Here is a 16,736-nt window from a genome sequence, read left to right on the forward strand (position 1 = left end):
CTGTTTGCTTTTGTTAAGACTTACATTGCATTGCATCTGTAGATTAAATAAATGTTAAGTCAGAATTAAAATGCTTTTTACGCAGAACCCTCTAAACCTCTCCACCTATCGAGACAAGACAGTGTAACTAGTTGAAAAATAACTAAAGATGCTAATTATTGTACCAAACATAAAACACGTTACACAGACCACCTGAAATTAAAAACACATAAATCTGTCAAGTAAGTGGCGGTTCATTCCGCTGTGATAAACCAGGGAAAAGCATAAGGAAAATGAATGAATGAAATCTGTCAAGTGCATTAATCAATTATATTAAAAGTGACATTAATTAAATCTTAATAATCTGTTGTCATTTCTGATATTTGGGATTTAGATTTAAAATGTAAACATTGTAAGCTAAGCTTGGTAGATTCAAATAATGTTGTGAAAAAACATTGAGAAACATCAGTATCTGTGTGTAACGCTTCTCTTCCTGATGACACAAATCACTCAGGCGGACACGGAGAACTGTGTTCTGCGTTGTTTATTCTGTAACAGAAATATACATCCTCTGGCAACAGTATGCATTTAAAAATGCATCTAAAAAAACCCAAACAAATAGTAAGAAATCACCCCTGCACATATTAATGTCATCATTCCAGCTACACATAGCATGAGCAAATTTAACCACACAAAGTTGGTCACACATGGCAATCACTCGACAGATTTGATCTAAAACATCACTTAATGTTCATATTGGGCTTGTATGTGTTAAATTAACATGTGTTAAAATACAGAATTTGTCACATTTAGCTGGAGCACATTTTACCTACCGCCTTTCTGTATTCAGCAACCATTTTCTGCTGTAGGCGGGGCTTTGCAGGTGAAAGGTGAAATAAACAATTACACACTTTTGCCACAGGTATCCCAACAACCACAAAATAAACAAAATAACCCATTTTGGTAAAAGACAATTAAACATTTTTTTAACCCTGTTACATCTGCATTGTCCAATAATATATAAAGCTTGTCAGACGTAAAGGTATTATGAAGTACAATAAATAATTTAGAGCTTTCTACTTTATATTTATCTTTTAATAAATAGTTTACATTAGCAAATAAAACGCAAGGTAGACCTACTGGGCTAAAAAGAGATGTCTCTCAGACAATTTTAGAAGCTGTCATTCATTCATTCTCACCATACTCAAGGCCTTGGTCTCTTTTTAGTCTCTTGTTTACCCTCATAGCATCCACGTGGGATAAAAGAACGGCATCTTAGCTCTTTCTTTCGTGAAATGGAGTTGCCGTTTAATGTATAGTAAATCAGGCTCACTCGAAGTAGCTTCGCTGCCCAAAAACATGTTATGAATGCATGTTACACCTCCAGCTGCACAGTGTTTTCTTTTTCTTATAATGCACAGAGTTCTGAGGTGAGAGACGTTTTCATTTGCCATCCACTGAGAGTCGGACAGGCTCATCCAGTTCATCAAACTCCGTCTTTTAAATGTAAATTGGAAGCGGAGTAAAACAGTCTCCTCATAAAAGCCGGTGTATCAGCGTGCTGCTACATTGAAAACATATGATTCGATTCGCGCTTCTGATTGGTTCTCAGGATATAGCGGCTCTTGCTGTCAAAGGCAGGTTGCCAACAAACTGTTATTTCTGAATGCGCTGACGCTGGGGTTTTGTCTTCAGCAAGTGAAATGCAAGCTCAATCAGATTCAAAGAAAATAGCTAATTCAAATCTTAAAAATTAAAAGTAAGCCTTCTAAATCAAAAGCAAAACTTCAATTACGGTAAAAACAAGGAGCTTAAAAGATTATTCTGCAATACAGACAATATTAAATCTGTTATCTCGAATCATGGCACTTACTGGCTGAATCACCTCCTTCTCTCATGACTGTTCATGACAATAACTTAGAAGTGTGTGTGTGTGTGTGTGTGTGTCTCAGTGTCTTCATAATGGTTCAGGAAAGGAGATCAAAGACAGAGGGAATTCACGCAGCCCTCCCTTTCTAATCAGGCAAATCCTGTTTTTCTCTTGTAGCTCGAGGAGAAAAGAAATGCAATACTGTCACTCTCCTCTGCCCTTATTATTGCCCCACATTGTATATTATTTCCACATCAAAGCCATTTATCTTAATTATATAGACTTAAAGTTTACTTTTCCTCAGTGTATTCATCTCAGTGTACTCAACCGTTTTAAATACTGGTGTCTCTGATCTGGAAACAGTTAGAGGCGATGGGTAGATTGTAAATATCGCTGAAATCTAGATTATTTTTGTTCTATATAATCGAAACAGAATTGACCCCAGCTTTGTCGGTTGTAAATAATAAATGTAAATAATGGATATTAAAACATTTAGCACTTAACGTTTATCTGCTTGTTAATGTAAAACTGTTTTGAAAAAAAAAAAACACTATAAAATAAAAAGAAAAGTAACAAGTGTGTGTGTACATAGCCCACCCTTCGTCATTTAGAGCCAGACCGCACGCCACACACCAGCTGATTGGTGGAGAGGAGACAGAGTGATGAAGCCAATTCTGATATGGGGAGGGTTAGGAGGCCATGAGGGACAGAGGCCAGTGTGCAGCTTTAGCCAGGATGCCAGAGTAAAACCCCTACTCTTTTTGAAGGATATCCTTGGTTTTTTAATGACCACAGGGAGTCAGGACCTCAGTTTAATGTCTCATCCAAAAGATGGCGCTCACTGAGCAGTATAGAGTCCCCTTCACTATACTGGGGCATTAGGACCCACACAGACCACAGGTTGAGCGCCCTCTGCAGGTTAGCTTTCCCATGCGGTCTCCCATCCAGGTACTGACCGGGCGCAGCCCTGCTTAGCTTCAGTGGGCGACCATGTGAGAGTTGCAGAGCTAGCTGCCGGCCATAATAGCTCTTTTATAAAAGTTTGAAATGAAATAACTTTACGATCATCTAATTTTTGTGTCATGTTTATTTTATTACAGCATGACAATTTAAAATATTAAATTCATACAAATTAACGCTAACTTGACTGATCTTTCATGAATATAAACATCATCACTGCACAAAGAGGATCTCTCTGGCGGAGAATAGCGCCATGCGGTAATCACTCACAGCTGACGCTTAAATATCCCCGTTTCAAAGCATTTATTCAACCAAAGATAGTTTATTTAACATATTGTGATAACATGATATTCACTTCATAAAGACAGTAATACTGTGTGATGCATAAATTAAATGCAAATGCTTATTGTCGTTGCTTTAAATGTCTCCCCTCCCAGGCGATGTACCTTAAGCTTGCCCACAGTCTATTTTCAAGCGCATTAGGTGGACGAAGCAAACTTACTGAATTTACTCAGAAAAATAAAGTAGGAAGGTCTCTGTTGTGATGAGGTTAAAAAAGTGAGAAATAAAGATTAAACTGATATATAGCTTGCCTGCGATCTGTAAGTATTTATTCAGAGATTAGCGTTAAAAGGTAATCTAAAAGGTTCAGGCTGGTGGTGGTGGTGAATGGTGTGGGGGATATTTTCTTGGCACACTATGGGCTCATTAGTACCAATTGAGCATTGTGTCAACACCACAGCCTACCTGAGTAGGCGTGTCCATAGAGGCGTGTCTATGGCCGGCGTGTCCATAGAGGCGACATAGGCGGCTGCCTAGGGCGGCAGAAAAAAGAAAGCGGCATTCGCGACCTCCCCCTCCCCCTCCCCCATCCTCACTTTTATCCATGACAGCTCTCACAGCTGGTGTGGAGAAGCGAAATGTTTATGAAAATTTGGGTGGGGGGAAGACGGCAGGCCAGAGTCACGGTGGCAAGTCAGATAGACCATCAGGCCCCCGGGAAATGTCCCGGTGCCCGCTAAGGCCAGTCCGCCCCTGACCACAAGGTACCCATCTTCTGATTAATACTTTCAGCAAGATAACTACATGTCATAAAGCACGAATCATCTCGCACTGGTTTCTTGAACATGACAATGGGTTCACCGTACTCAAATGGCCTCCACAGTCACCAGAACTCAATCCAATAGAGAACTTTTGGGATGTGAATGGGAGATTCGCATCATGAATGTGCAGCCGACAAATCTGCAGTAAGTCTGTGATGCTATCATGTCAATATGGACCAAAATCTCTGAGAAATATTTCCAGTATCTTGTTGAATTTATGCCATGAAGGTTTAAGGAATGTTGGAAGGCAAAAGCGGGTTCAACCTGGTACAAGTAAAGTGTACCTAATAAAGCGGCCAGCGAGTATATATACGTGTGTGTGTGTGTGTGTGTGTGTGTGTTTGTGTGTGTGTGTGTTCCCGTCAATATGGGGTGCTGTGTGTACATTCCAGTGTGACAAATAGTGAAACATTTAAGGGGGTCTGAATACTTTCTGTACCCACTGTACATATATGTATGTAAAATTGTAACTATATAATTAAAGCATCTTATATAAAGATTGTCTGACAAAATTGAGGTAAATAAATTACTAGGTTAATCGGTTTTTATGTCATTATCAAACTATCAAACATATTGTGGTTATATACATTTTTTCCTCCCCAAAATGACTTAGTGTGCGTAAACACATGATGGTAGACTTATCTTTGTGAGTCATGGTATTAATGACTTATTTAAAGATACTTTTCAACCCAAAAGTAGACTGTGATCATATCTGATGCTCCAAAGCCACGTGACTTTCTTTGTTTTATTGTTTGTTTATCGGTGTTTTGTTATTGCAGGTCATGGTATGATCATGGAGGAGTGGCACATGGAGTCACATGACCAGTGGGGGCGGAGACTGATGTCATCGACACCCGAAAACACCACAGAGGAGAAGAACTGCACTGAGCCTGGTGAGAGAAACACTTATATTTTCTACTTGCGGTAAAAACTGTGTAAATTTAAGTTTGACCATAATCGGTAAACCTTTATTGCCCAGCCATTGAGCTTCCTAAAATATCTATCAACACAAGCTCTGAAGTTTTGTCCTGCTAGTGTGCATTAGCTGATGGTGAAGTCAAGTAATTTTAAAAGCTAGTCGGAAGTTTTTGAAGGTCATATAAGGAGAAAAATGAAAGATTTTCACATTTTAAAAGTGCTAGCATGTTTTATCACGCTTTTAGCATGTTAGCTAGCGATTTGTTAGGTTTAAACATGTTTTAATGCATTGTTAGCATACAGTATTAACAGATTGCTAGCATGTTTATAGCATGTTTTACCAAGGATTTTTCATTGTTTGCATGATTTAAAGAGAAAACCGGTCCTGCTAGTGTGCATTAGCTGAAGGTGAATTTAAGTAGTTTTGAAGGTCATATCAGGAGAAAAATGAAAGATTTTCACAGTTTAAAAAGTGCTAGCATTTTTGTAGCATGATTTTGCTAGCATGTTTCACCATGTTTATAAAATTTTTTAGTATGTTGGTGCCATGTTTCAGGACACTATTAGCAGAGCATGCTTATGTTTTTACCATACCGAGGTTCTAAACATGTTCATGTTATCATGTTGCTAGCATGCTTCTAGGTTTAACATATTAATAGTAGGTTTTAATATGTTCAACACTTGTTTATAAAATATTTTAGATAGTTGCAAGTTTTAGATTTAGATACTTTATAAGCATGTTTTAGCATTTAACATTTTAGCAAGTTATTTGCATCTTTTCGCAGGTTGTTGTTTATACCACGCAATTACTATAGCATGTTTAATAGTGTTTTGCTAGCATTTTTGTTGCACGATTTTTCTGGCATGTTTTACCATGTTTATAAAATGTTTTAGTATGTTGGTGCCATGTTTCAGGACATTTTTAGCAAAGCATGATTATGCTCATATCATCTTGTCAGGAACATTAAGGTACTAACATGCTAATGGTCAACATGTCCATGTTATTATGTTGCTAGCATGTTTCTAGTTTTAACATGTTAATAGTAGGTTTTAATATGTTCACCACTTGTTTCTAAAATATTTTCGATAGTCACAAGTTTTAGATTTGAATACTTTTATAAACGTGTTTTAACATTTAACACTTTAGCAAGTTATTAGCATCTTTTAGTAGGTTTGTTGTTTATACCACGTTTTAGCAAGTTTATGAATATAACCCGTTTAACGAGCTGTTAACATTTTTGAAGCATGTTTTTGATAGCATGTTTATAACATGTTTTAATATGCTGGTATCTTGTTTCAGGACATTGTTAGCAGAGCATGCTAATTATGTTGATAGCATGTCCTGTCGGAAACATATAGTTTTAGGTCTAGATACTTTCTAAACATGTTTTAGCATTTAAAATTTAGCAAGTTAATAGCATCTTTAAGCAGGTTGTTGTTTATACCATGTTTTAGCAATTTTATCAATATAGCATGTTTAATAGTGTTTTGCTGACATTTTTGTTGCACGATTTTGCTAGCATTTTTACCATGTTTATAAAGTATTTTAGTTTGTTGGTGCCATGTTTCAGGACATTTTTAGCAGAGCATGGTTTTTATGCTCATATCATCATGTCAGGAACATTAAGTTGCTAAAATGCTAATGGTTAACATGTTCATGTTATTATGTTGCTAGCATGTTTCTAGTTTTAACATATTGATAGTTAGTTTTAATATGTTCACCAATTGTTTCTAAAATATTTTCAATAGTCACAAGTTTTAGCTTTAGATACTTTTATAAACATGTTTTAGCATTTAACACTTTAGCAAGTTATTAGCATCTTTTAGCAGGTTGTTGTTTATACCACGCAAGTTTATAAATAGCATTTTACTAGTGTTTTGCTAACATTTTTGTAGCATGATTTCGCTAGCATGTTTTACCATGTTTATAAAATGTTTTAGTATCTTGGTGCCATATTTCAAGCCATTGTTAGCAGAGCATGCTTATTATGTTCATACCATTTTTTTAATTTTTATTTTTTATTATGTTCATACCATGTCTAGTCAGGAACATAAAGGTGCTAACATGCTAATGTTTAACATGTTCAAGCTATCATGTTGCTAGCATGTTTTTAGCTTTAACATGTTGATAGTAGGTTATAATATGTTCATGTTTAGATTTAAATACTTTATAAATGTGTTTTAGCATGTAACATTTTAGTAAGTTATTAGCATCTTTTAGCCGGTTGTTGTTCCTACCACGTTTTAGCAAATTTTTGAATATAACGCGTTTAACGAGCTGTTAACATTTTTGCAGCACGATTTTGCTAGCATGTTTATTACATGTTTTAATATGTTGGTGTCTTGTTTCAGGACATTGTTAGCAGAGCATGCTAATTACGTTGATAGCATGTCCTGTCAGAAACATAAAGTTTTAGGTCTAGATACTTTATAAACATGTTTTAGCATTTACAATTTAGCAAGTTAATAGCATCTTTAAGCAGGTTGTTGTTTATACCATGTTTTAGCAAGTTTATCAATATAGCATGTTTAATAGTGTTTTGCTAGCATTTTTGTAGCATGATTTTGCTAGCATGTTTAACCATGTTTAACCATGTTTGTTTAGTATGTAGGTGCCATGTTTCAGGACATTGTTAGCAGAGCATGCTTATTATGCTCATGTCATCTTGTCAGGAACATTAAGGTACTAACATGCTAATGGTTAACGTGTTCATGTTATCATGTTTGCATGTTTCTAGTTTTAACATGTTGATGGTAGGTTTTATATGTTTAATATGTTTCTAAAATATTTTCGATAGTTGCAAGTTTTAGATTTAGATTCTTTATAAACGTGTTTTAGCATTTTACATTTTAGCAAGTTAGCATCTTTTAGCAGGTTGTTGTTTAAACCACGCAAGTTTATGAATGTCATTTTTACTAGTGTTTTGCCAACATTTTTGCAGCATGATTTTGCTAGCATGTTTTAGCATGTTTGTAACATGTTTTAGTATCTTGGTGCCATATTTCAAGACATTGTTAGCAGAGCATAGAGTTGCTAGCATGTTTCTAGTTTTAAAATGTTGATAGTAGGTTTTAAAATGTTTTTGATATACACAAGCATGTTTTTATCCTGTTTTTGTTCATTTTCATTAACTAGCATGTTTCAGCAAATTGCTTACGTGTGTTAGCATTCTGCTAGTGTAGTATATACGTTAACTATGTCAAATGATTTTAGGAATACTGGAAGTGCAGTCATAGTCCAGTCAAAATTATAAATATGAATGTTTGTGCACATTTCATTGATGCTGAAATAGCACTGTTAATGTCTTTATTAAACATTTTTGTCAAATATTGATTCTCCTAAAGCTGGTTGATTTGATAAAGACATACTGTAAATGTTTTAAAGGAGAATTATCATCTGGAAAAGGATACGATGAGTCTTGTACAGTTTGTCTCCAACCTGGTTATCATTTAACAACAATCTCAGTGTTTTCAGTTTGTTTGCAATCTGTTTGTGTTCATTTAGATGATAGTTTTCGGACGTGGTGTACTCCTGCTCTGGTGTGTGTCAGAAGTGTTGGATTGAGCTCTGAGGATTATATTTCAGATTTTGAGACTCCACTAATGACCCACGAGGAGTTATCATGTGTTTTTGGTTCATCAGCAGATGGAAAGCCTCACAGAAGTGCATTAAAGTGTACACTAAGAGCTTTGGCCAGATTTTAACTCTGTGTCAGGCTGTTTTTTCGTAACTCCAGTGAGATTTAAGCGAAGGTTTAATGTGACTTTGCTGTTCACTTGTGGAAGTTTTAATCAGCTTTGGGCCGGAGAGAAAGGCCTGCGTATAGCTGACAGTAGTTTTCTCCATTGCAGACTTACGGCTGTTATTCTGACTGCGCTCGCTCTCATTAAATTCTCTCGAACCCAAATTAAAAGTCTAATTTTAGCTGTGGATGTTCTGTTTGCTCAGCTTTAGCATAAATACATAACCATATCAGACAGTGACTGTTTCAAATGAGATGGCAATGCTTTGAATTTCTTACTTTAGTATTGTTGTCATGTTTTACGTAAATACAAATGTCTTCAATTGAGCTACATTTATTTTAGAAGCAAAATCTCGAGTTATACTTCTTGTTTTGAACAGAAAAAATATATCAAAAACGTCTTTTAACATATTCATGTTTCAGCTTGTTGCTATCATGTTTTAGCAGGTTGCTAAAATGTTTTAACCTGTTAAATGCACATTTCATCATGTATTTAGAATGATTTAGCATGCTTTGGCATTGTGTTAGCATGTTTTAGCAATCTGGTAGCATGTTGTAATATGTTCCCAACACGTTTTGCTTGCTTTAAGAGGAAAAGCAGCTTTTAGCATGTTGTTAATATTGTTCAAAAGGTTGTTAGCATCCCAGAGATGGGTTGTGGCTGGAAGGGCATCCGCTGCGTAAAAAAATGTGCTGGATAAGTTGGCGGTTCATTCCGCTGTGGCGACCCTGGATTAATAAAGGGACTAAGCCGACAAGAAAATGAATGCATGAAGAAAGTTGTTAGCATGTTTTAACATGTTCTTAAAAATGTGTTACCATGTTCAAGGATGTAACATGTTTTACCGCTGTTTTAGCATGTTTCAATGAAGATGCTAGCACATTTGTCAGTGATGGGTTAAAATGTTTAAACACACATTCTATCATGTTTTAGCATGTTTAAGCAATTAGTTACAACATGTTCCTCACACGTTTTACAGATGTTTAAGCATATTGTGTGACAATGCTAGCATGTATTATATGTTGCTAAGATATGTATAATTTCTAAGCAATTTGTTTGCCCTAATATGTTTTACCAGTGTTTTAGCATGTTTTGTGAAGATGCTAGCATGCAGCTAACATATCTATAATGTACAGCAAGTAAGTTAAGTTTGTAAACACATTCTAACATGTTTTAGCAAGGTGTTAACATGTTTAAGCAGTTTTATATGTGCATTAACATGTTCCTAATATGTTTTACTGATGTTTTAGCATATTGTTTGAAGATGTTAGCATGCTAATAACATGTTTATAATGTCTAAGCAATTTGTTTGAGTTTGAGCCTTCCTAGTATGTTTTAGCAGTGTTTTACGAAGATGTTAGCATGTTGCTAACATATGTATAATGTTAAATGAATGGTTATAATGTTTAGTCATGTGTTCTAACACATTTTAGCATGTTTCAGCATTTTGCTTGCATGTTTAAGCTGTTGCTAGCACGTTCTACATTTTTTAGATGTTTTATGAGGAGGCTAGCATGTTGTTAACATATGTATAATGCTCGGCGAGTACCTATAATGCTTGAACATGCTTTCAAACTTGTTTGAGCATGTTTTAACAAATTTGCTTGCATGTTTACCCGTTTGCTGACAAGTTTTAGCAATTTTAGATGTTTTATCAAGCTTTTAGCATGTTGCTAACCTTTGTTGTAATGTTCAGCGAGCAGTTAACATGTTTAAACATGCATTCTAACTTTTTTCATGTTTTTAACAAGGCTTTAGCATGTTTTAGCAATTTGCTTGCATGTTTATTATGTTGTTAATGAGTTTTATGTTGCTAACATGTTATAACATAATATTTTTACAGTTTTACCTAATTTAGATGTTTTATGAGGATGCTAGGATGTTGCTAACATAGTAGCTTTAATGCTTTCTAACTTTTTTTAGCAAATTTGCTTGCATGTTTAACCTGTTGTTGACAGGTTTTACCAATTTTTAGATGGTTAACGAGGATGTAAACATGTTGCTAACCTATATTTGTTGCATTCTAACTTCTTTTAGCATGCTTTAACAAGGTGTTAGCATATTTTAACAATTTGCTTGCATGTTTATCATGTTGCTAACTAGTTTTATGTTGCTAAAATGTTATAACATGTACTTTTTCAGTTTTTATCAATTTTTAGATGCTTTATGAGGATGCTAGGATGTTGCTAACATATGTATAATGTTCAGCTAGTATTATACTGTTTAAACATGCATTATATCATGTTTTAGCAAGGTCCTAGCATGTTTTAGCTATTTGTTTGCATGTTTAACCTGTTGCTGACAAGGTTTACCAATGTTAGATGTTTTATTAAGATGCTAGCATGTTGCTAGTCTATGTATAATGTTTAACGAGTAGTTACATGTTAACATGATTTCTAACTTGTTTTAGCATGTTTTAACAATTTGCTTGCATGTTTATCACATTGCTAATGAGTTTTATGTTGCTAATATGTTTTAACATGTTATAACGTACTATTTTGACAGCTTACCAATTTTAGATGTTTTATGATGATGCTAGGATGTTGCTAACATGTATAATGTTCAGCTTGTATTATACTATTTAAACACACATTATAACATGTTTTAGCAAGGTCTTAGCATGTTTTAGCCATTTGTTTGCATGTTTAACCTGTTGCTGGCAAAGTTTACCAATTTTAGATGTTTTAAAAAGATGCTAGCATGTTGCTAACCTATGTATAATGTTCAATGAGTAGTTAACATGTTAAAACATGCTTTCTAACTTGTTTTAGCATGTTTTACACACTTTGTTTGCATGTTTATCCCGTTGCTAATGAGTTTTATGTTGCTAATATGTTTTGCCGTGTTATAACATAGTATTTTGACACTTTTACCAATTTATATATGTTTTATGAGCATTCTAGGATGTTGTTAACATTTGTATAATGCTCAACAAGTAGCTTTAATTCTTAAACATGCTTTCTAACATGTTTTAGCAGGGTGTTAGCATGTTTCATCCATTTGCTTGCATGCTTAACCTGTTGCTAACAAGTATTACCAATTTATCAGCTGCTAACATATGTATAATGTTCACAATAATAACAAGGCATTAAAATGTCTAACATTTTGCTAACTAGTTTTATGTTCCTAACATGTTTTAACATGTTTTAACACTGAAATCATTTTATTCTGTTGAGAAAAGAAGACTTATATTATCTGACCATATTTATATATTAATATTTAGATGTTTATACTGGAGAACAAGACATTGTTGCTTAGAAAGTTATGAAAATAATTTCTGCTGTAGCTTGTTGCTACAAATATAAATATATATATTAATAATCATGAAAAATGCAGATCAACATGTTTTGGATTAGAGCAAAAGTTTTTCCTCATCAGGTCAGCTATTTGTGATACATTATGTTAAGATGTTTTGGAGTGCCTTATGATCCAACAATGAACACAGGAGTAGCTAGTTTTTGGTAAATCCTGTACACTCGTGATTTTCCTTTCATTGTGAAATGTTAAAGTGCTTATCTGAATTTGCAGCAGCGGTGTTTCTCACCTCCACTTCTGCCACTAACTTTACAATCTGAGCTGCTGCGTGCCAGTTGACAAGATTACAGCCTGGAAATCCTCTAATCTCTCAAGATTATAGTTTACTCTTTCCGTCTCTTTTTTCGCATGTTGTGCAAACTACCACAAACCTTCTGTCTCTCTCTTCTTCACCTGATTCACACCTGCAGTTCCCTGTTTAAAACAGATTTATTAGCACATTGTATTTTTTAGAATGTTTATTTTGCCCATGCATGTTTTTTTTTATTATTTTTTAAATTTAATTTTATGTTATTTAAATGTATTTTAAAACAATAAATGTTGGGCATCTCGGTGGCGTAGTAGGTTGCACGATCACCTCACATCAAGAAAGTCGCTGGTTCGAGACTCGTCTGGGTTCCCCCACAAGTCCAAAAACATGTGGACTAGGTGAATTGGGGTAGCTAAAAATTGTCCGTATTGTATGTGTGTGAATGAATGTGTATGGATGTTTCCTAGTGATGGGTTGCAGCTGGAAAGGCATCTGCTGCGTAAAACATATGCTGGATAAGTTGGTGGTTCATTCTGCTGTGGCGACATCTGATTAATAAAGGGACTAAGCAAGTGAATGAATGAATATAAATGTTATGGAAAGTTAGTGAGATTTAATTTATTGTGTAACTGTGTGGTGGCATGGTGGCTCAGTGGTTAGTACTGTCGCCTCACAACAAGAAGGTCGCTGGTTCGAGTTTCAACTGGGTCAGTTGGCATTTCTGTGTGGAGTTTGCATGTTCTCCTCAGGTTGGCCAGGGTTTCCTCCGGGTGCTCTGGTTTCCGCCACAGTCCAAAGAGTGTGTGTATGTATGTAAGTGTATGGGTGTTTTCCAGTACTGGGTTGCGGCTGGAAGGGCATCTGCTGTGTAAAACATATGCAGGAATAGTTGGAGGTTCATTTCACTGTGGCGACCGCTGATAAATAAGAAACTAAGCCGAAGGAAATGAATGAATGTGACTGTTGTAGTGGCAATTTTCTTTAAAGAGGCGCTCTCTGTGGTCAAGAAACAAAGTCTTACTCGGAATGTCTTTTTAAAGTTTTATTCTTTGCAAAGAAGGTCACAGTCATACAGCAACAACAGTTTCTGCAGAGTGAGACACTGAAGTCAAGTGTGTTCACCCTTTTATCTGGTTTTTACTGCTTACAAGGTCAAACCCTAATACTGCCCATTCTGACGACAGTTTCTACAGAATGAGACACTGAAGCAAAGTATGTTCACTGTTCTATCTAGTTTGTACTGCTTGCAAGGTCAAATCCTAATAAGGCCCATTCTGTACGTGCATCAGGTGCTCCGCTGTTTCTGCTGTAAGTTTCCACTACACATGTTTATCTAAAATGAATTTCCATAACAATTCCTCTCTTTTTATCATTCATTGATAACTCATTATTAAATTCATTTTTCAATTGATTTCTAAAATCACACTGGTTAATCATTTAACAGGTTTCTGCTCACATCAAATACACTAGAGATGTTTAAACACTCTTCTTAATATAGTTTCCCCATTAAGAGTTACCTTTCAAAACATCCCTCTTCCCTGGGAGCCGGGCTAAACGAATAATCACTGTTATTGCGCTCCTGACCGAAATCAGACCCTCGGTCACCCCTCAGAGGTTCAAATCACAGAAATTGTCTGTTATTTTCACATTATTGATTTGTTCACACAACAAAATTCTGAAAGCATTTCTTCAATCAGTTAAAAAATTACTAACACTCTACATGATCAATTCATCAATAACACTCACAAACATAGGAACACATTGTTGTTTCTGTACTCTTAAACATACATCACATTTACACTCTTCTCTCGATTTTCATGCAAATGATCACTCTTTTAAGACTTGTTACAGAACATACCAACTCATGCAGTTTGCTGTTTTTGTTTGGATAGACCCAAAATACATATAAGCAAGCAGATAGTTATGTCAAATTTCAAAAAGTCAGGTCCGTTAATATTTTCCCAATTAAGTAACAGCTGTTACCTAAAATTTTGTTCTCAATTTGTTTACGGTTTTTCTTTATCCATATCCATGTAGCTACTGTTATCGTCATAATCAATCATGACCCATGTCAATGTTCATACCCTCTTCATTCACCGCCTTCTTTACATTCTGATGGGATGATGTAGCTGTAATTAGTCTGCCCACTGACCATGATACAAATCTGAATAGACATGGCAGACAACATAATATCACTAGACCCACCCCCAATACAGGTAACACCACAGTAAAGGCCCAGTAGATCCAGTTTCCCCACTTAAATGACAGCCAATCTAGCCATCAGTTGTTAGCGTTCTTAGGCTCTTTTACGGCCATTCTCATGTCGGCTACAATGTCAGAAATGGTTTCCTGGAATCAGGTTAATGAAAACAACAGAACATTCAGTGATAATAATAGCAACATCAGTGTGATTTGTCTCAATCCACACACTCCATTGCCAGTTCCAGAGCAAGGAAGATGACGTAACATAATGTCAATGATAGTAACGTCAGCCACAACATGTTTTTTTTTTTTCAGCCCACACATACCTGGCACTCGGAATGGATGCCAGCGAATCTTTTCGTTCATCTTCAGATCTTTAATGCGATGGTCAATCACAGCTTATTCACCTCTCTTTTGGTCGCTTTCTCCTCCATCTTCTTGCTGCTTGGTGTTGTATTCAGAAGTTACTGTCTCACACACACCTCTTGACCTTGTTGTTTCTCCCCAGCTGTGACCTTGCTTCACTCAGATAGCAGCCTGCTGTTTTCTTCAGACAGCTTCAGAGCCCCTCTTTCTCTCCTACTCCCTCGTGGAATCTTTCTCAGGTGATGGAACTTTCCTACAGTGCCCAGCGTGCACCCACGTCGCCCGCTCTGCAACCTTCACCGCTGTCTCAGTGGTCAGTAGCACTTGAAATGGACCCAACCAGCGTTTCGCTCTCCAGCTCTTTCTCCTCAGGTCCCTGATCACCACGAAATCGCCAGGCCTCAGACTGTGCAGTGGTCTCTCAGCAGCCTTCCCCTGTGCGGCCTTTACCTGCACACAAACATCGGACAACACATGAGACAATTCTTTACAATAATTCAACATGTCATTCTCACACACATCTGTTGAGGGCAGCTGCTGTTTTCCCCCATTCACACCTACACGCGGTGGTTTACCAAAGAGAATTTCAAACGGGCTCAAATTCATTTTTGATCTTTTTCTCATTCTCATGTACATCAGGACAATGGGTAAAGCTTGAACCCATGTAAGCCCTGTGTCTTCACAACATTTTGCCAATTTGTTTTTCAGGATGCCATTTTCTCTTTCAACAGCTCCACCTGAAGCCGGATGGTAACTGCAATATGTTCTCAAATCAATTTCCAAATATTGGCCCACTTGTTTGATTGCTTCATTAACAAAATAAGTACCATTATCTGAACTTATTTTTCGTGGTATTCCCCATCTCGGCACAATTTCAGTCAGTAACGCTTTTGCTACCGCAGCCGAATCTTGTTTTGAGGTTGGAAAAACTTCAACCCATTTTAAACACGTCAACCATCACCGAACAGTACCTTTTCCCATTGCATGGGGACAATTCAATGAAATCCATCATCAAATATTCAAAAAGGCCCTGTTGGAGGTGGATGAGATGATAGTGGAACTTTTATCGCTCTGGCCACATTATGTGTGTTGCAAATTACACATCGTCTACAGAAATTGTCCGCAAATGCAGTGAACCCCTTTGTGAACCACAGTTCGTTCATTTGCGCAACCATTGCTGTTTTTGACACATGATCTTTACCGTGAAGTAATTTTGCATAATGTTGGAAAAAATGTTTTGGTAAACACGCCCTGCCCTCAGCACTCTTCCACACATTATCTTTCATCACACAGCCAGACTGTCTCCACTTGTTCTTCTCCAGCCCCGTCGCAAAGGTCTGCATGTCCTGCAAAGAAGAACACACGTCATTGTTATCACCAACAGATAGCAAAGAACATTCAGAGTTGTCCTTGTCTTGGGACGCCGCGACTTTTGCTGCTCCATCTGCCCTGGAGTTACCTACAGAAACAGAATCTTTATTGGTGGTGTGCGCTGCGCATTTACAAATGGCCAGTTTGTCAGGTAGTAAAATCGCATCCAGCAGGGCTGCCACTAAAGGAGCATGGAGTATCGGTCGACCATCAGACTTTAGAAATTTTCTGTGTTTCCACAGAGCCCCAAAATCATGAGCTACCCCAAATGCATATCTTGAGTCAGTGTAAATGGTAGCCTCTTTTTCTGCCATCAATTTACATGCCTCTTTCAACGCCACAAGCTCTGCGGCCTGTGCAGAATAGTGCCCTGGCAATTTCCCAGAGGTCACCACATCAAATTCAGTTGTTACAGCGCAACCAACTTTATTCTGGCCTGTATGTGGATCTTAAAATGCTGACCCATCCACAAAGAGGACATTGTCACAATTTTCAAGTGGTCCGTCAGAAAGGTCAGGTGGTGGTGTACACACCTGTTTAAGTGCTGTTAAACAACAATGCTCTTCCCCATCTTCCTCAGTGGGAAGAATAGTAGCTGCATTCAAACCAGTACATTGTTTAACAGTCTACCTCCATGGTCCTGTAGGAGCAATGACGT

At 36.7% G+C, this 16,736-nt stretch overlaps 1 protein-coding gene and 1 long non-coding RNA gene across 3 annotated transcripts in view; one reads left to right on the plus strand and one right to left on the minus strand.

Moving 5' to 3' along the window:
- Positions 1–16,736, plus strand: part of slc24a4b (solute carrier family 24 member 4b) — an 89,898-nt gene that overhangs the window by 13,833 nt on the left and 59,329 nt on the right. For both annotated transcript variants that reach the window (XR_012396160.1, XM_002665799.7), the window contains exon 2: positions 4,692–4,805. Coding sequence is in view for 1 of the 2 variants with exons in the window: in XM_002665799.7 (XP_002665845.2) it covers positions 4,692–4,805 (114 nt within the window). In the remaining variant the exon portion in view is untranslated. The remainder of the gene's footprint in view (positions 1–4,691; positions 4,806–16,736) is intronic.
- LOC110437926 (uncharacterized) lies at positions 13,167–16,013 on the minus strand. The gene is made up of 2 exons (XR_012396166.1): positions 15,909–16,013; positions 13,167–15,157 (listed from the first exon to the last, which is right to left on the minus strand). It is a non-coding gene; the product is annotated as an uncharacterized lncRNA (long non-coding RNA).

Source organism: Danio rerio, chromosome 20, assembly GCF_049306965.1.
Source record: "Danio rerio strain Tuebingen ecotype United States chromosome 20, GRCz12tu, whole genome shotgun sequence".
In the NCBI taxonomy this organism is placed as follows: domain Eukaryota; kingdom Metazoa; phylum Chordata; class Actinopteri; order Cypriniformes; family Danionidae; genus Danio; species Danio rerio.